Here is a 17,217-nt window from a genome sequence, read left to right as displayed (position 1 = left end):
AGCAATGTCCACCAGAGATTTGACCAGATAATTGATATTCATTTCTATACCATAAACCGCCGCCAACGTTATTTTAGAGAATTTGGCAGTACATCAACCGGTGTCACAACCGCACACCACGTGTAACCATGCCAACCCAATACCTCCACATCCGGCTTCTTCACCTGCGGGATCATCTGAGACCAGCCACTCGGACAGCTGATGAAACTCTGGTCTTGCACAACCAAAGATTTTCTGTCAGAAACAGTCTCAGGGAAGCTCATCTGAGTACTCGTCATCCTCACTAGGGTCTTGACCTGATTGCAGTTCGGCGTCGTAACTGACTTCAGTGGGCAAAAGCTCATCTTCAACAGCCAATTCCTGGAAGCTGAAAAAGTCCTAGTTCTTCCATAGCCTGCATACTCACCAGACATGACACCCAATGAGCATGTTTTGGATGCTCTGGATCGCTAATATCCAGCAACTTCGTACAGCCATTGAAGAGTCGGACAACATTCCACGGGCCACAGTCAACAGCCTGATCAAATTGAGGCAAATTGTCATCAAACCAGATACTGATTGGTTTCCTGATCCACGCCACTACCTTTTTTATAAAAAGGTATCGGTGACCATCTGTATTCCCAGCCATGTAAAATCTATAGATTAGGGCCTATTGAATTTATTTCAATTGACTGGTTTGCTTATATAAATTGTAACTGAGTAAAATGTTAGAAATTGTTATGTTTATATTTTTGTTCAGTGTACATCAGTTGCTGATTGAAATGGCAAAAGTGATGTTCAATCTCCAAGAAACAGTTGGATGTTACTGCATTAAATCGGTTATTCAGACCTTTCCCAGGGTCCATCCCGGGCTCTCACCCACCTCTTTTGATCGGGTTGTTCCTGCTTGTTTGCCCATCCTGTTCCGTCTTTGGGCACGATAATCACGTTGGGGTCGTTTCCTTTGTTCTCGGACTTCAGGCTCGGCAGGTGAGCGGGTGGGGGCATGCGCCGGGCTGCGGCCACTTTGCCAAGACTCTGTAAGCCATGTCGCGGAACTGCTGGGAGGAAGAGGGGAGGAGAAAGAGGCGAGAGAAAGATGGAGAGTGGGAGTAAGAGTGGACACAGACAGAGGGAAGGATAGAGGTGGTAATAAAGCTCTTTGCAAATTTTTTGTATTGGTCAACCTTCATGAGCCAAGTCAAATCAAATCCTTGCATATTTGAGTTTAAAACACAGAAGCAGACCTGGGTTCAAATATCTTAATTACTTGAACATACATTTCGAAGTATTGAAACATATTTAATTTAAAAAGACAAGTAGTTGAATATTGGAATGCATTTGGAAATACACTCACATGTTAGTAGTTGATTTGGGACATATTTGAAAGTACTCAAATACACATTTCCCTTTCTCGGTGAAAGACTATGCCTATAGCTTACAAAACAATTTAAGTCAATAAGTAATAATTTTAGTCAAAGTATGATATATTTGGGGTTGAATTGGAAAATCCAAAGTGGTAACTTCAGACTTTTCCGTGCCAATGCAGCGTTTCTCACCTATGATATCACGTGCTAATACTTTTCAGTCTGCGTTTCTTTTCAGGGCTGTGTTTTAATTGAACGTTACCACCCACCAGCATGGCATCGTTTATTAAAATCAGAAACACCTGCAAAGTTAGTCTTTGTGAGTTACAACTGAGCAATATAATAGATAATTTTTGGCTGAGCCAAACAGCATTTCGCAGTAGCATCCACTTGGCCACCCGAGCCATGGAGCTAATTAAAATGGGGGGCAAACTTGTGTTTTTGCACCTCCGCTTTTTTGTTTATAGCAGAAAGCTATACATTTCATTTTATGAACATATACAAAACTAGACATAACATACAAAGTGATGCAAGTAATTTCCTATGTTCAATGACCTGGTGCAGACAGTATCAGTGATGCTATTTTGCAGGCTCAGTCAGTCCTGATACAGGATAGAGTCGTCGTAGTGCGAGAACTGCCAAGCCACTCAGTTAAGGCTAATACAAAACAATTTGCATTACATTTAGGGGCATGTCATTAATACAAAAGAAACTAAATAACGAACATAAACTAATCTCTCTTGACCTACTGTCTTTAACCCCCAAGAAGAGTGGACAATGAGAACACTCCACAACCCTACTGTATATATACTGCAAAATATGAATGAAGTATTTAGGATATAACACAATTAGGCTTCAGTGGTAGGATTTTAAATACACATTTTTTTGTGGGGGGCGCACATGCCTATGCCACTGCTTAGAAGTAAACATTTTGGCACTTCATTTGCCAACTTGCTAGCTAAGTGGCAAGATCAAGTTTCTTGGTTACAGCAGAGACTGCCCTTTGGCCTCAGTTGTCCACAGTGAAATTAACAAGTCACATGTGCGAATCAGATTAAATGAAGAAAAAAAATAATTCCAGCTAATGAATGAATGAAATAACAGCGTGAAAAAGACTTCAGTTGTTAGTTAAAGTGGTCCCGACCTCTCCCACAGAGGAAACCAGGGGACTCCCCAGCCAGCATCACTGCTACACTTCTCCGTCCCCACTTCTGAAAACTGACATCTGCACAAACATTGGTCCCAGCCCACGAAATAAGCCAGCAACCCACTTGGAGAAAGCGCAGTACAGCCGTTAGACCGTACAGGAAGACCACACTACATAACGTTTTTTTCTGTCTTTTCTTGGCTCCAAAGCTCTGACATGTCAACAATTGTGTATTTTAATCTGTAACATATATTGGTGTAAAGCTGCCAGTCATTTGCGGAGATACATCATCATCCGACATGCGAAAGTCCCATACACAGCCAGGCAGGGTTGGTCGTCTCATGCAGACAAATAGTTGAAAGGTGAATGGTCCATGATGAACTCTCCGATGCCAATAAAATACATAACCAGGACATTGCTGAAAAGAGGAGCGAAGACCAGCACCCTGCAGCCTGTTCCCTTCAGGAAGGCAGAAGGGACCCTCCTTACGTATGATCTTACTGACAGTCAACCACACTATTGTAACTCTCCTCTTCGCCCCTTTGCTCAGAGATTGCAATCTTGTTTTCACAACATCACAAGGATTGACTGTCACAGCTGCAGTAGAGCCAGCCAGACAAAGAGCAAGGCCCAGTAAAAGGGTGCCGATTCATCTCAAGAGGGCTGGCCCAGCCAGTGGAGGTGGGTGAACAGCAGGAAGTTGACCAAGGAGACAGGAACATCTCTCATGAGGATGGCCCCGAGCCCTGCTCCCAGGCGATATGGGTAGCGGACACCGCCCTGACAGTAGGGTTAGGATTCACGTTGTAGGACCTGCTCAGAAGGTACATCGTAGCGGTCAGTAGATCAAGTGCAGATGAGCTAAATAAATGTCAAATTAAATATTTTGTTCTTGTATGTAAAAGTATCATCGGTCTCATAGCAGTGAAACTTGCTGAAGCTCCACCTTTAACCATCAAATTATCATAAGGCATTGGATAATTAGTCAAGCTTCACTTATTTTTAAGCTAGTCTGTATGGAAAAAAAAAAAAAAAACATTTTAACATTGTAAAATTGCATGTGAAGGCCTCCCGGGTGGCGCAGTGATCTAAGGCACTGCATCACAGTGCTAGCTGTGCCACCAGAGACTCTGGGTTCGAGCCCAGGCTCTGTCACAGCCGGCTGCGACCTGGAGGTCCATGGGGCGACGCACAATTGGCCTAGCGTCATCCGGGTCAGGGAGGGTTTGGCCGGTAGGGATATCCTTGTCTCATCGCGCACTAGCGACTCCTGTTGCGGGCCGGGCGCAGTGCACGCTGACAGGTCGCTAGGTGTACAGTGTTTCCTCCGACACATTGGTGCGGCTGGCTTCCGGGTTGGATGCACGCTGTGTTAAGAAGCAGTGCGGCTTGGTTGGGTTGTGTTTCGGAGGACGCATGGCTCTCGACCTTCATCTCTCCCGAGCCCATATGGGAGTTGTAGCGTTGAGACAAGACAGTAACTACTAACAATTGGATACCACGAAATTGGGAAGAAAAAGGGGGTACATTTAAAAATAAATTATAAAAAAATTGCATGTGCAATGATTGCATTTTGGAACCCCACTCCGCCTAAATGAATGGTTTTGACCACAGTCCACTGGATTGGTGCAGCTAGAAAACACAAGTGTCTATCTCATAACGAAAATTCCACAAATGTGTTTCTATTTTGTGCTGTTACATTTGTATTGGTGTTATTTTCGCATCTGATGTGCTCAGGGTGTTGTTACATATCATTTGCAACGTTCATCATGAGCAAAGCCATTGTAGCCCATCATTTCACTTTCCCCTAACTTGGCATTGCTGTAGCGCAGCCAGATGGCCTGCCAGCAGCCAAGGTTGCATTGTGACCATTACAATGTAGAAAAACATGTAGTCCAACCATTCAACAGTTCGGCTATCCCTATTACCAGAGCTTCATCTTATTCTTTCTATTTCCATGGCAGTTTCCCGTCCACAATTTATGGAAGATGCCAAAACTTAGATTGCAAAGTCAAAGATACTAGTTTCCCCTAGCCATCTGTGGCTAAGTTTTCCCTAAATGCTTATGACAAATCCAGCTCCAGAATCAGCCAGAGCCTAGACAGCTAATTCTTTGAATAGGGTGTAGCAACAAAATATACTTGCTTGCTAGATAAGGTTAGCATGCTAGCTAGCTACACTGACAGAAGTTAGTGCTCTGTTGTTATTTTTCCACGCCATGTGGAAATCACCACAGCGTTCCCACCCCCAATTTGTGAATATATGTTTTAGCAGCCTGCATCTTTCTTGGGAAGTGGAACTTAAACGATAATTTCTGCTATAGGACAGAAATTAAGTTGAAATAGAGGAGGTATTTCCCTATGATGGGGGCCTTTAAGTAACAAATACAGATGTATTTGAACCCAGGTCTGCACAGAAGTACTTGAAAAAGAATGGACAATGACTTACCTGCGGTTTTATGAGTTTCTATAGACTTTCCCTTGTACTTATCAAATAGGCTGAGTGAGGAATACTTGCTTTTCCCATCCTTGGACTTGGTTATTTGCCCCAAACGATCGGACATTGCGATGTAATGTCATCGAGTATGGAAATGTTTCTATGCGCCTCTTGCTGTGCCTTCTTTTACTAAAGAGAAAAAAGAGGAAACTTTTAGTACACAAGCCACACCAGCTTAGAATTGGAAAGAACGTAATATTACTATTCAATCTATTCTAAAGTGTGACAAAAAAAAAAGTCAACATACCAATCTTAATTCAATTACCCACATGCAATGTTTAGGTTAATTGAGGTCATTTGTAAAGTATCTATGCATAGATAAACAGCGAGTAGCAGCAGTATAAAAACAAAGGGGTGGGGGGGGGGGTGGGTCCAATGCAAATATTAAGTTGGAAATTGAATCAGTTTAGTTGTTAAGCAGTCTTCTGGCTTTTTATTTCCTGAAAGAAGCTAAATCCCCTTTGTTGTTTCCTTGACACGATACGAACGAGTATCGCTGCCCTAACTGTGATGAGGCCTATTGTAAATTGTGATCTGGAAACAGTGTTACCCGATGTGAAAGAACATGAATCTTCAAATACTGGTAGGCCTGCTGAGTGTTCTGACTGACGAACCAGACATTGATGCTACTACCTCTTATAAAATTAACTTAGTAGGCTTAACATTACATGAAACCCACTTCAGGATTCAGCATTGCTACTTGGGTCATATTTTTTTGCAGCTGCTAAATGAATATAGGGAAAACACTGACGTCGCATCATCTCAATACAGTGCTCAACGAGTGCACTGCATTTACAGTGATATTTTTGCAATGAGCGGACACAGCTAACATTTTCTGAACATTTGAGAAATGTGTCTGATCTACCCCATTCCTTCCTATTAGGGCTGACCTATTAGTCGACTGGTCGATTGTTTGGTCGACCAAGATTTCTTTTGCCCGAGGAGTAGCAAAACATAATTTTTTTTTTTATTAAATAGAAAAAAGTATCATGGTGTACAAGACAGTCTGATAGGCTTTGGTCGGAGTTGACTGATCCATTACAGAGGCACAGTCTATCAGTCTAAGACATATGCTACTGAAATTGTATATGGTGATATTACATAAGAACAATGGAGCAACACTAATAAAGAAATATATTTTAAAGCAAGTGTGTTTCTCCCGTGTTGGATAGTGGTCACTGTGTGCTGTTCAGAAACAAAGTTAACCTTGTGTTGAGAACAACGCGCCAAGGCAGCAGCAGAATGAAGAGATGAGAAAACAGCCCTTGCCCTATTGTCTAAGAAAAGCAAGGAGGGAAGAAACCAACCTAATTAGGCCTATAATCAATAGCCTAACTGTAAAATGTGCCTGGCTTTATAAATCAAAGTATTCAGACCACTTTGACTTTCTCCACATTTTGTTAGGTTGAAGCCTTGTTCTAAAAATGATTACCCCATAAAGACAAAGCAAAAGCAGGTTTAGACATTTTTGCAAATGTATTAAAAAAAATACACTGGAACATCACATTTACATAAGTATTCAGACCCTTTACTCAGTACTTTGTTGAAGCAGCTTTGAGAGCGATTAAAGCCTCAAGTCTCCTTGGGTATGACGCTACAAGCTTGGCACACCTGTATTTGGGGAGTTTCTCCCAAGCTTCTCTACAGATCCTCTCAAGCCATCAGGTTGGATGGAGAGTATTGCTGCACAGCTATTTTCAGGTCTCCCCAGAGATGTTTGATCAGGTTTAAGTCCGGGCCACTCAAGGACATTCAGAGACTTGTCCCAAAGCCACGCCTGTGTTGTCTTGGCTGTGTGCTTAGGGTTGTTGTCCTGTTGGAAGGTGAACCTTTGCCCCAGTCTGAGTTCCTGAGAGCTCTAGAGCAGGTTTTCATCAAGGATCTCTGTACTCTGCGCCGTGCATCTTTGCCTCGATCCTGACTAGTCTCCCAGTCCCTGCCACTGAAAAACATTGCCACAGCATGATTCTGCCACCACCATGCTTCACCGTAGGGATGGTGCCAGGTTTCCTCAAGACGTGATACTTGGCATCCAGGTCAAAGGGTTCAATATTGGTTTCATCAGACAATATAATCTTGTTTCTCATAGTCTGCGAGTCTTTGGGTGACTTTTGACAAACTCCAAGCGGGCTTTCTTGTGCCTTTTACTGAGGAGTGGCTTCTGCCTGGCCACTACTATAAAAGCCTGAATGGTGGAAAAATGCAGAGAAGGTTATCCTTCTGGAAGGTTCTATCTCCACAGAGCAACTCCAGAGCTCTACCAGAGTGACCATCGGGTTCTTGGTCACCTCCCTGACCAAGGCCCTTCTCCCCACGATTGCTCAGTTTGGCCAGGCAACCAGCTCTAGGAAGAGTCTTGGTAGTTCCAAACTTCTTCCATTTAAGAATGATGGAGGCCACTGTGCTCTTGGGGACCTTCAATGCTTCGTAAATGTTAAAATGTGCAACCAGGGGGAAAAGAACTCTGGACCACCTATACTCCACACAGAGACGCATTCAAACCTCTCCCTCGCTCTCCATTTGGCAAATCTGACCATAATTCCATCCTCCTGAATCCTGCTTACAAGCTAAAATTAAAGCAGGAAGCACCAGTGACCAGATCAATAAAAAAATGGTCAGATGAAGCAGATGCTAAGCTACAGGATTGTTTTGCTAGCACAGACGGGAATATGTTCCAGGATTCCTCCAATGGCATTGAGGAGTACACCACATCTGTCATTGGCTTCAACAATATGTGCATCGATGACACCCCCCCAGTGACCGTACATACATACCCCAACCAGAAGACATGGATTACAGGCAGCATCTGCAATAAGCTAAAACCTAGAGCTGACGCTTTCAAGGAGCAGGACTCTAACCAGGAAGTTCATAAGTTTATAAGAAATCCTGCTATGCCCTCTGAAGATCCATCAAACAGGCAAAACATCAATACAGGACTAAGAGTCGTACTACACCGGCTCCGGAGCTTGTCGGATGTGGCAGGGCCAGCAAACCATTACAGACTAAAGGGAAGCTCAGCCGAGAGCTGCCCAGTGACACGAGCCTACCAGACAAGCTAAACTACTTCTATGCTCGCTTCGAGGCAAATAACACTAAAAACATGCATGAGAGCACCAGCTGTACCGGAAGACTGTGTGATCACGTCCTCCGCAGCCGCTGTGAATAAGATCTTTAGACAGGTCAACATTCACAAGGCCATAGGGTCAGACGGATTACCAGAACGTGTACTGCAAGCATGCACTGACCAACTGTCAAGTGTCTTCACTGACATTTTCAACCTCTCCCTGTCCGAGTCTGTAATACCAACATGTTTTAAACAGACCACCATTGTGCCTGTGCACAAGAACACTAAGGTAACCTGCCTAAATGACTACCGACCCGTAGCACTCACGTCTCTAGCCATGAAGTGCTTTGAAAGGCAGGTCATGGCTCACATCAACAGCATCATCCCAGAAACCATAGACCCATTCCAATTTGCATACTGCCCCAACAGAGCCACAGATGATGCAATCTCTATTGCACTCCACACTGCCCTTTCACAGGCTATTCATTGACTACAGCTCAGTGTTGAACACCATAGTGCCCTTAAAGCTCATCAATAAGCTAAGGACCCTGAGACTAAACAACTCCCTCTGCAACTGGATTCTAACGGGCCACCCCCAGGTGGTAAGGGTAGGTAACAACACGTCTGCCACGCTGATCCTCAACACGGGGGCCTCTCAGGGGTGCGTGCTCCGCCGCCTCCTGTACTCCCTGTTCACTCATGACTGCATGGCCAGGCATGACTCAAACACCACCATTAAATTAGCAGATGACAACAGTGGTAGGCCTGATCACCGACAACAACGAGACAGCCTATAGGGAGGTGGTCAGAGACCTGGCCGTGTGGTGCCAGGACAACAACCTCTCCCTAACCCTGATCAAGACAAAGGTGATGATTGTGGACTACAGGAAAAAAAGGACTGAGCACGCCACCATTCTCATCGACGGGGCTGCAGTGGAGCAGGTTGAGAGCTTCAAGTTCCTTGGTGTCCACATCACCAACAAACTAACATGGTCCAAGCACACCATGACAGTCATGAAGATGGCACGACAAAACCTATTCCCCCTCAGCAGACTGAAAAGATTTGGCATGGGTCCTCAGATCCTCAAAAGGTTCTACAACTGCACCATCAAGAGCATGGTTGCATCACTGCCTGGTATGGCAACTGCTCAGCCTGACCGCAAGGCACTACAGAGAGTAGTGTGAACGCCCCAGTACATCACTGGGGCCAAGCTTCCTGCCATCCAGGACCTCTATACCAGGCGGTGTCAGAGGAAGGCCCTAAAAACTGTCAAAGACTCCAGCCACCCTAGTCATAGACCGTTCTCTTTGCTACCACACGGCAAGCGGTACTGGGGCGCTACGTCTATGTCCAAAATACTTCTAAACAGCTTCTATCCCCAAGCCATAAGACTCCTGAACATCGAGTCAAATGGCTACCCAGACTACTCGCATTGCCTGCCCCCCCCACACTACTGCCACTCTCTGTTGTCATCTATGCATAGTCACTTTAATTAACGCTATCTACATGTACATACTACCTCAAGTAACGGGTGCCCCCGCACATTGACTCTGTACCGGCAGCCCCCTGTGTATATATAGTTATTTTTTACTGCTGCTCTTTAACTTCTTTGGGATAGGGGGCAGCATTTTCACTTTTGGATGAATAGCGTGCCCAGAGTGAACTGCCTCCTACTCAGTCCCAGATGCTAATATATGCATATTATTATTAGTATTGGACAGAAAACACTCTGAAGTTTCTAAAACTGTTTGAATGTCTGTGAGTATAACAGAACTCATATGGCAGGCAAAAACCTGAGAAAAAAATCCAAAGAGGAAGTGGGAAATCTGAGGTTTGTAGTTTTTGAACTCCCCCCTATCGAATACACAGTGGGATATGGGTTATTTTGCACTTCCTAAGACTTCCACTAGATGTCAACCGTCTTTAGAACGTTGTTTCAGGCTTCTCCTGTGAAGGGGGGTCGGATGGGAGCTGTTTGACTAAGGGGTCTGCCAGCAGCCTCGTTTTCAGTCACGCGCATCTCACATGAGAGGTATCTCTCCTTCCATTGCTTTTCTACAGACAATGGAATTCTCCAGTTGGAACATTACTGAACATTTATGATAAAAACATCCTAAAGATTGATTCTATACTTAGTTTGACACGTTTCTTCGACCTGTAATATAACTTTTTGAACTTTTTGTCCAACTGGAGCTGAACGCACTTTTGGATTTGTTTACAAAACGCCCTAACAAAAGAAGCTATTTGGACATAAATGATGGACATTATCGAACAAAACAAACATTTATTGTGGAACTGCGAATCCTGGGAGTGCATTCTGATGAAGATCATCAAAGGTAAGTTAATATTTATAATGCTATTTATGACTAATGTTGACTGCGCAACATGGCAGATATTTCTGTTGGCTGATTTGGGCTCTGAGCGCCGTTCTCAGATTATACTTTTTCCGTAAAGTTTGTTTGAAATCTGACACAGCGGTTGCATTAAGGAGAGGTGTATCTAAAGTTCCATGCATAACACTCAACATTTATAATGAGTATTTCTGTGAATTCATGTGGCTCTCTGCAATAACACTGCATGTTTTGGAACTACTGAACATAACACGCAAATGTAAAATACGATTTTTGGATATAAATATGAACTTCACCCAACAAAACATACATGCATTGTGTAACATGAAGTCCTATGAGTGTCATCTGATGAAGATCATCAAAGGTTTGTGATTCATTTTATCTCTATTTGTGCTTTTTGTGACTCCCCTCTTTGGCTGGAATAATGGCTGGGTTTTTCTGTGAGTTGGTGGTGACCTAACAATCGTTTGTGGAGCTTACGCTGTAAAGCATTTTTGAAATCAGACAATGTGACTGGATTAACGAGGATTTTAATCTTTAAAAATTGTGCCTAATACTTGTATGTTTGAGAAATTTGATTGAGATTTTTGTTGATTTGTATTTGGCGCCCTGTAATTTCATTGGCTGTTGGCGAGGGGTTACGCCAGTTCTAGACAGGTTAATTACTTGTTACTTTTCTCTCTTATTCTTATCTGTATTTTTTTAAACTGCACTGTCGGTTAGGGGCTCATAAGTAAGCATTTCACTGTAAGGTGTATTCGTTGTATTTGGCACATGTGACTAAGAACATTTTGTTTGTAATGTTTTGGTGCCCTTCCCCAGATCTGTGCCTCGACACAACCCTGTCTCAAACCACTACGGACAATTCCTTCGACCTGATGGCTTGGATTTTGCTCTGACATGGACTGTCAACTGTGGGACCTTATATAGACAGCCTTTCAAAATAATATCCAATCAATTGAATTTACCACAAGTGGACTCCAATCAAGTTGTAGAAACATCTCAAGGATGATCAATGGAAACAGGATGCACCTGAACTCAATTTCAAGTCTCATAGCAAAGGGTCTGAATATTTATTATTATTATACTTACTATTACATTTTTCATTTTTATTAACTTTGCAAAAACTTCTAAAAACCCGTTTTTCATTTTGTCATTATGGGGTAGTGCGTAGATTGCTGTCAAATTGTTTTTATTTAATGCATTTTAGAATTTGGCTGTAACGTTAAAAAAACATTTTTTTTTTTATCTGAAAAAGTTAAGGGGTCTGAATACTTTCCGAAGGCACTGTATTTACAGCAATAAGACAGATCCTGTTTCTGTTGCCTGTTTTGAGTTTTGTTTAATGGCCTACTGATTCCGTGAGCACCAAGCCTGACGCAACATACCAAGTAAACAATTTCACAAATTCCGGTGTTTTAAATTTTTTTGCTTTGCTGTAAAAAAGGCTTTACACTTTTTTTCATTAGAACTGCCTCTCTGCTATCATAAATTTTTTGTGTGCTATTTTCACTTCCACATTTTCAGAAAACTATTTTGAATAATGCTCCTTTTTCTTGATCTCCTTATCGTTATTTTACTGTTATGATCATAAGTAATGTCATTATCATTAGTAGGTTTATTATAGCAGCCTTGTATAACCACCATTGAGCTGTAGGCACAAGAGCGCATACAAGCTTTTTAGTGTTAATACCGCAACTTAAATCAGGCCTATATTTCAATACTTATATAGGCTACTGTATCAATCATTCATTAATTCGTTCATGTCATCACACAGCATACGAGTCACTCATTATTTGAAATGCAATCAAGCATTTTAGTTTTTAAATAAAAGTTAAGCGAGCCTTGAATAACTAGCTGAAACAAATAAACCATTCCATTACATAAATTGTATTCCCGAATGAAAGTGACTGTTTTTAGTTCTTGCTGTAACAAAGGCTTGGCAAAAAAACTTCAAGACTCTTTGGTACGCTCATAATTCATGTGTTTTTTTATTTTATTTTACCAGTCAGAAAAATGCTATTGTAATCTTTTCAGCACACATAATATGCACGCAGCGCATGCCCCTTACATTCCTTTTCTTGATCCCTAGTATTTCCCACAACTAGTCACATTTTATCCACCCATCTGAATTTCCCTTTACCTCCTGAGCAGCCAGTAAACAGTCCCCAGTTTCAGGTTTATTTGTCACATCCTCTGCATCCATCTTGCTGTCACGGTGTTCAGAGTTTGTCGATGTGATTATGATATGCTATAGGTCAGGCCCTATTCAGACAGGATTAGTTTCACTGGAGGAGGTCGAGTAATGTAATTCTGTGCACAAGCACAAAATCTGTCATTTTTACATGGAAGGAGAGTAACAATTCCAGCCAGAATAACCTACTGTTTTTTGGTGAACTCCAAGGTCCTCTGATAAAACTAGTCCTTTGCTAAATCGACATCCCTGTGTTTTGAGAGATTATTTATACATTTGACAGGTGTTGCTTGTGGTTTCTGCAAGAATAACTGATTCGATAAATTGAACTAAATGCTGCACATAAACTATATGTATGGCCTACATGTAGCTTATCGACTTTCAGTAAATGCTTTTGCTTACATGTTTTGTGCGTATGAATTGAATATTGCAAAATACATCAGTAAAAAATAGAGCCTATTTAATGCAAACCTTGCTGTTAATAGATCGCAAAGCAGCATACAACTGACCTAAACGTTTGGCAATTATAAGTTTACTTTCTTAACCATAGCTTTAATTACAATAGCCTTAAAACACATCTCAAGCGCAATTGCACCGTTTAGCTGACATTTGAAGGATGGGGGGCATTTAGGACGTACTGCGGATCACACTACCTCAAAATATAATGGCGACGAAACCAAGCTTGTGTTACCAGTGGCCCTATCACCTGGACATGTTGAAATACTGTATCTTCACGCCTAGAATAAAAACCTCCAGGCTTATGTCATAACTGTCAATTTATTGAACAAAAATAAGAATTACAGTGGGCAGTTTGGAAAAACCTAATCCCATCCGAAACGTCTTCTGGAATAACGGACATTTTAGTAATAATTACATAGCCAGCGTTCTCTAGTCCCGTGCAAATAGGTCTTTGGTCACGTGCATGCGATGAGAGCAAGTGTTGAGGGAATAGGAATAGGGGAAGTTTTTCAGAAACAAATTAGGGATTTTGGTAGCAAGACTTTTCAGTCAGAAATGGCTGTAATTATGTTGCAGCTTTAGCAACACGGTCAGGACGATAAACACTAATGTTCTGTGGTGGTCGCTGCAGCAGGGAGGAGAGACAACGGGTACTAGATTGCTCAAAAGAACAGACGACTCTTGGTGGACGAAGATTTTTAGTCGGGACACCCGAACTTTGTTTAATTTTTTTTTTTAAATGCGGAGAAAAAATTAGCAGGTCGAGCATAAGTCAACCCTGTTAACCATAGACTATAAATGTTTTAATTACACTTTTTTGTGTAGCTCCCATTCAATTGCCACCACTCCCTGTTGCACAAAAACTTCCATTCCCCCTGTCACAAGAGGATCTATGGCTGATTTAAGAAATCAACCCTGTTATTTTATTTGGCACTTACTATATTGTTTTTTTATTTGAATTAACCTCTAGGTAGGAACACGTTTATTAAGTTGAACATTCTCTTCATGAAATAATGTTAAAAGTTTTTACATTTTTTTTATAGCAAGTTACACTTCTGAAAAGGGCACAGAATTGGTGAAACGACCCTAATATTAATCTCCAATTTCTTAACCCTGGACAACATGGGCTTGGTAGGATTACAGGGATATTGGTATCTACAGTACTCCACCAATTATCAGTTTTTCAACGCAATACCACCCCCCCTTCACATAAATGCAGTGTAATTTAAGTTTAAAGTTCTCTACCTAGTAGCAAAATGTGTAATATTGCAGGATATTAGCGTAAAAGCTGCAACAACAAAGAATCTCTCTGCCCCATGACAAAATGTGTAGAATTGCCGGATATTAACTTAGAAACGGCAACAATAACAACCTGCCCCATGATTATTTTTTTAAATTGCAGGAACTTCTCTTGAAAACAGCAACATTCTGATGCCAAGACTCAAGTGGCTGGCCTTAAAAATGTTGCTTATTGTATGCTATTTTTCTATCAACTTGATTATAAAGGGGTATTTGATTAATTTCTTATCACAAAAGGGGTCCCCGATGCCAGAAAGTTGGAGAACCCCTGAGTTAGCCTACAAACAGAAGGACATTTCTATAGCCTAGCTGCTATCTAGCTGTTGTTTGTGCACTAAAGTGGTTATGCAAGAAAAGCTAGCAGTCACAAATATTTTCAAAGGGAATACAAATAAATCATAAACAAAACGGGTTAATAGCAACAGAATTTAAGAATAAAACCTAGGAACACAGCTACCTAACCACAAAGGCCTGTTTGCTGTGTTAAGTGGCTAAACCATTATTCGTTTGCTAGCTAACCATTTTCTGCGTATTCTAACTAGCTATTGTAAAACATTGTTGATACTCGTTACCTATGCAATATTAGTTCAGAGGGGTTTAAACCACGGACAAGTCAAATTTGACAGTAGCCATCTCTACTGAATTAGCTAGCTAGTAGTACGCGCTTGGTAGTCTGCCTAGTATCACTGAGTATGTAAACATTGATTGCGTATTTTGTCTGCGAGTTCGTGGGGAAACACATTGAAATGGCCATTAGTTCTTAATCAAAACCACCATGATTAAGTATTGATATAATAACTAACATTTTAGTCAAAATAATAACATTGACACCAAACTGGTTTAGCTAGATGTCAAGTTAGCTAGCTACGATTTCAAGACGGCCAATCAACTGAAGTTCCTGTCTGGAATTCCAAAAACAAATCCCAGAAAATTCAGAAATTTGGCGTTTTAGAGAACACATGAAACCCTTCACTTTCAGGTAACAGTAGTGCACAAACGAACCATTATTTGAGCAGTTTGCCAAATTTCAGGACCACGGAAGGCGGCGATGACTATAGGACAAGGCGATTAAAAATGGCTGCTGCACAGAACAAAGCAACAATAAAACTGGGTAGTTGGTGAAGTCCCTGCAAAACAGTGCACACATACATTCATAACTCACCGATTTTACTTGTTATTATTTATTGTGATCAATAATGACGATTTATTTCCGAAAGATTACTTTGCTTCAAAGGATGGCTGGCGATTGTGCTGCCTATTCTTATTCTATTTTCCCGTTCACTTATGTTGTTGGTGGGCAACCTACCCGGCCTGAAAATGAAATTCCTTGCCACAGACAGAAGGGGTAACCCAGACACGCCACAGTGGCTATTAAACTGAAGCATCCGTTTAGAACGTTTTCTCACCACCAAATATGGTAGTGAGAGGAAGTGCAGTCGCGAGTAGTGGGAGAGGACGGAACTAGTTGAAACTGGACCGAGATTCTGCTAATTTTCTCATCGATTAAACATTTGCTCTCAATACTGTTCTCAAAACTAGAATGTGTTATGAATACAGGGCACTAGGTATAGACTCCACACTTTAAAAAATGCGTTGTTCAGAAGGAGTGCAAGGTTGAATTTAGTTTGTGCACACGCGCACTTCACATAGTAGGCATTCCCTAAACGAAATATGCAAATATATTCTACAACGCGCCAATAGGATCTAACTAGCTTGTGCATCGCTTTGGCCACCTCCTTGCTTGTTCAATCCCCTGTGCTTCATTTTCTCCCGCTATAAACGACACAGATTAACTATCTTGGGTTAATTATAAATATCTTTGTCCTTGCTCTCGTCGACTCTGGTGTGGCTGTACACGGATATGACGTGCCGAATGTAACAGCGACCCCTGGTGTCCAGAGCCATATATTTAACAGCTTTAGACCGAGCATTTCATAAGTGTCAAAGGCTTTTATTGACAATTACATGAAGTTGATGCAAAGAGTCAATATTTGCAGTGTTGACCCTTCTTTTTCAAGACCTCTGCAATCCGCTCTGGCATGCTGTCAATTAACTTCTGGGCCACATCCTGACTGATGGCAGCCCATTCTTGCATAATCAATGCTTAGAGTTTGTCCGAATGTGTGGGTTTTTGTTTGTCCACCTTCCTCTTGAGGATTGACCACAAGTTCTCAATGGGATTAAAGTCTGGAGAGTTTCCTGGCCATGGACCCAAAATGTAGATGTTTTGTTCCCCGAGCCACTTAGTTATCACTTTTGCCTTATGGCAAAGTGCTGGAAAATGCCTTGTTCGTCACCAAACTGATCCTGGATGGTTGGTAGAAGTTGCTCTCGGAGGATGTGTTGGTACCATTCCTTATTCATGGCTGTGTTCTTAGGCAAAATTTTGAGTGAGCCCACTCTTTTGGCTGAGAAGCAACCCCACACATGAATGGTCTCAGGATGCTTTACTGTTAGCATGACACAGGACTGATGGTAGTGCTCACCTTGTCTTCTCCGGACAAGATTTTTTTCCGGATGCCCCAAACAATCGGAAAGGGGATTCATCAGAGAAAATGTCTTTACCCCAGTCCTCAGCAGTCCAATCCCTGTACCTTTTGCAGAATATCAGTCTGTCCCTGATGTTTTTCCTGGAGAGAAGTGGCTTCTTTGCTGCCCTTCTTGACACCAGGCCATCCTCCAAAAGTCTTCGCCTCACTGTGCGTGCAGATGCACTCACTCCAGCCTGCTGCCATTCCTGAGCAAGCTCTGTACTGGTGGTGCCCCGATCCCGCAGCTGAATCAACTTTAGGAGACGGTCCTGGCTTTCTTGGGCGCCCTGAAGCCCTCTTCACAACAATTGAACCTCTCTCCTTGAAGC

The 17,217-nt window shown here is 42.1% G+C and overlaps 1 protein-coding gene across 6 annotated transcripts in view; it reads right to left on the bottom strand.

Moving 5' to 3' along the window:
• LOC139388800 (protein PRRC2B-like) overlaps window positions 1-15,704 on the bottom strand; it is a 50,400-nt gene extending 34,696 nt beyond the window's left edge. For 4 of the 6 annotated variants that reach the window (XM_071135725.1, XM_071135728.1, XM_071135723.1 and 1 more), the window contains exons 1-3: window positions 15,520-15,690; window positions 4,942-5,118; window positions 863-1,040 (exon numbers count right to left, since the gene is read on the bottom strand). In XM_071135725.1, coding sequence (XP_070991826.1) covers window positions 863-1,040; window positions 4,942-5,056 — 293 coding nt within the window. In that variant the 5' untranslated portion in view covers window positions 5,057-5,118; window positions 15,520-15,690. Of the gene's footprint in view, window positions 1-862; window positions 1,041-4,941; window positions 5,119-15,519 lie in introns of all 6 variants that reach the window. The other 2 variants (XM_071135726.1, XM_071135724.1) reach the window with 1 other exon arrangement.
• Window positions 15,705-17,217: the final 1,513 nt, after the last annotated feature.

The sequence above is a fragment of the Oncorhynchus clarkii genome, chromosome 29 (assembly GCF_045791955.1).
Source record: "Oncorhynchus clarkii lewisi isolate Uvic-CL-2024 chromosome 29, UVic_Ocla_1.0, whole genome shotgun sequence".
NCBI lineage: Eukaryota > Metazoa > Chordata > Actinopteri > Salmoniformes > Salmonidae > Oncorhynchus > Oncorhynchus clarkii.
Note: the sequence above shows the minus strand (reverse complement) of the source record. Positions and strands in the feature narration are given on the sequence as shown.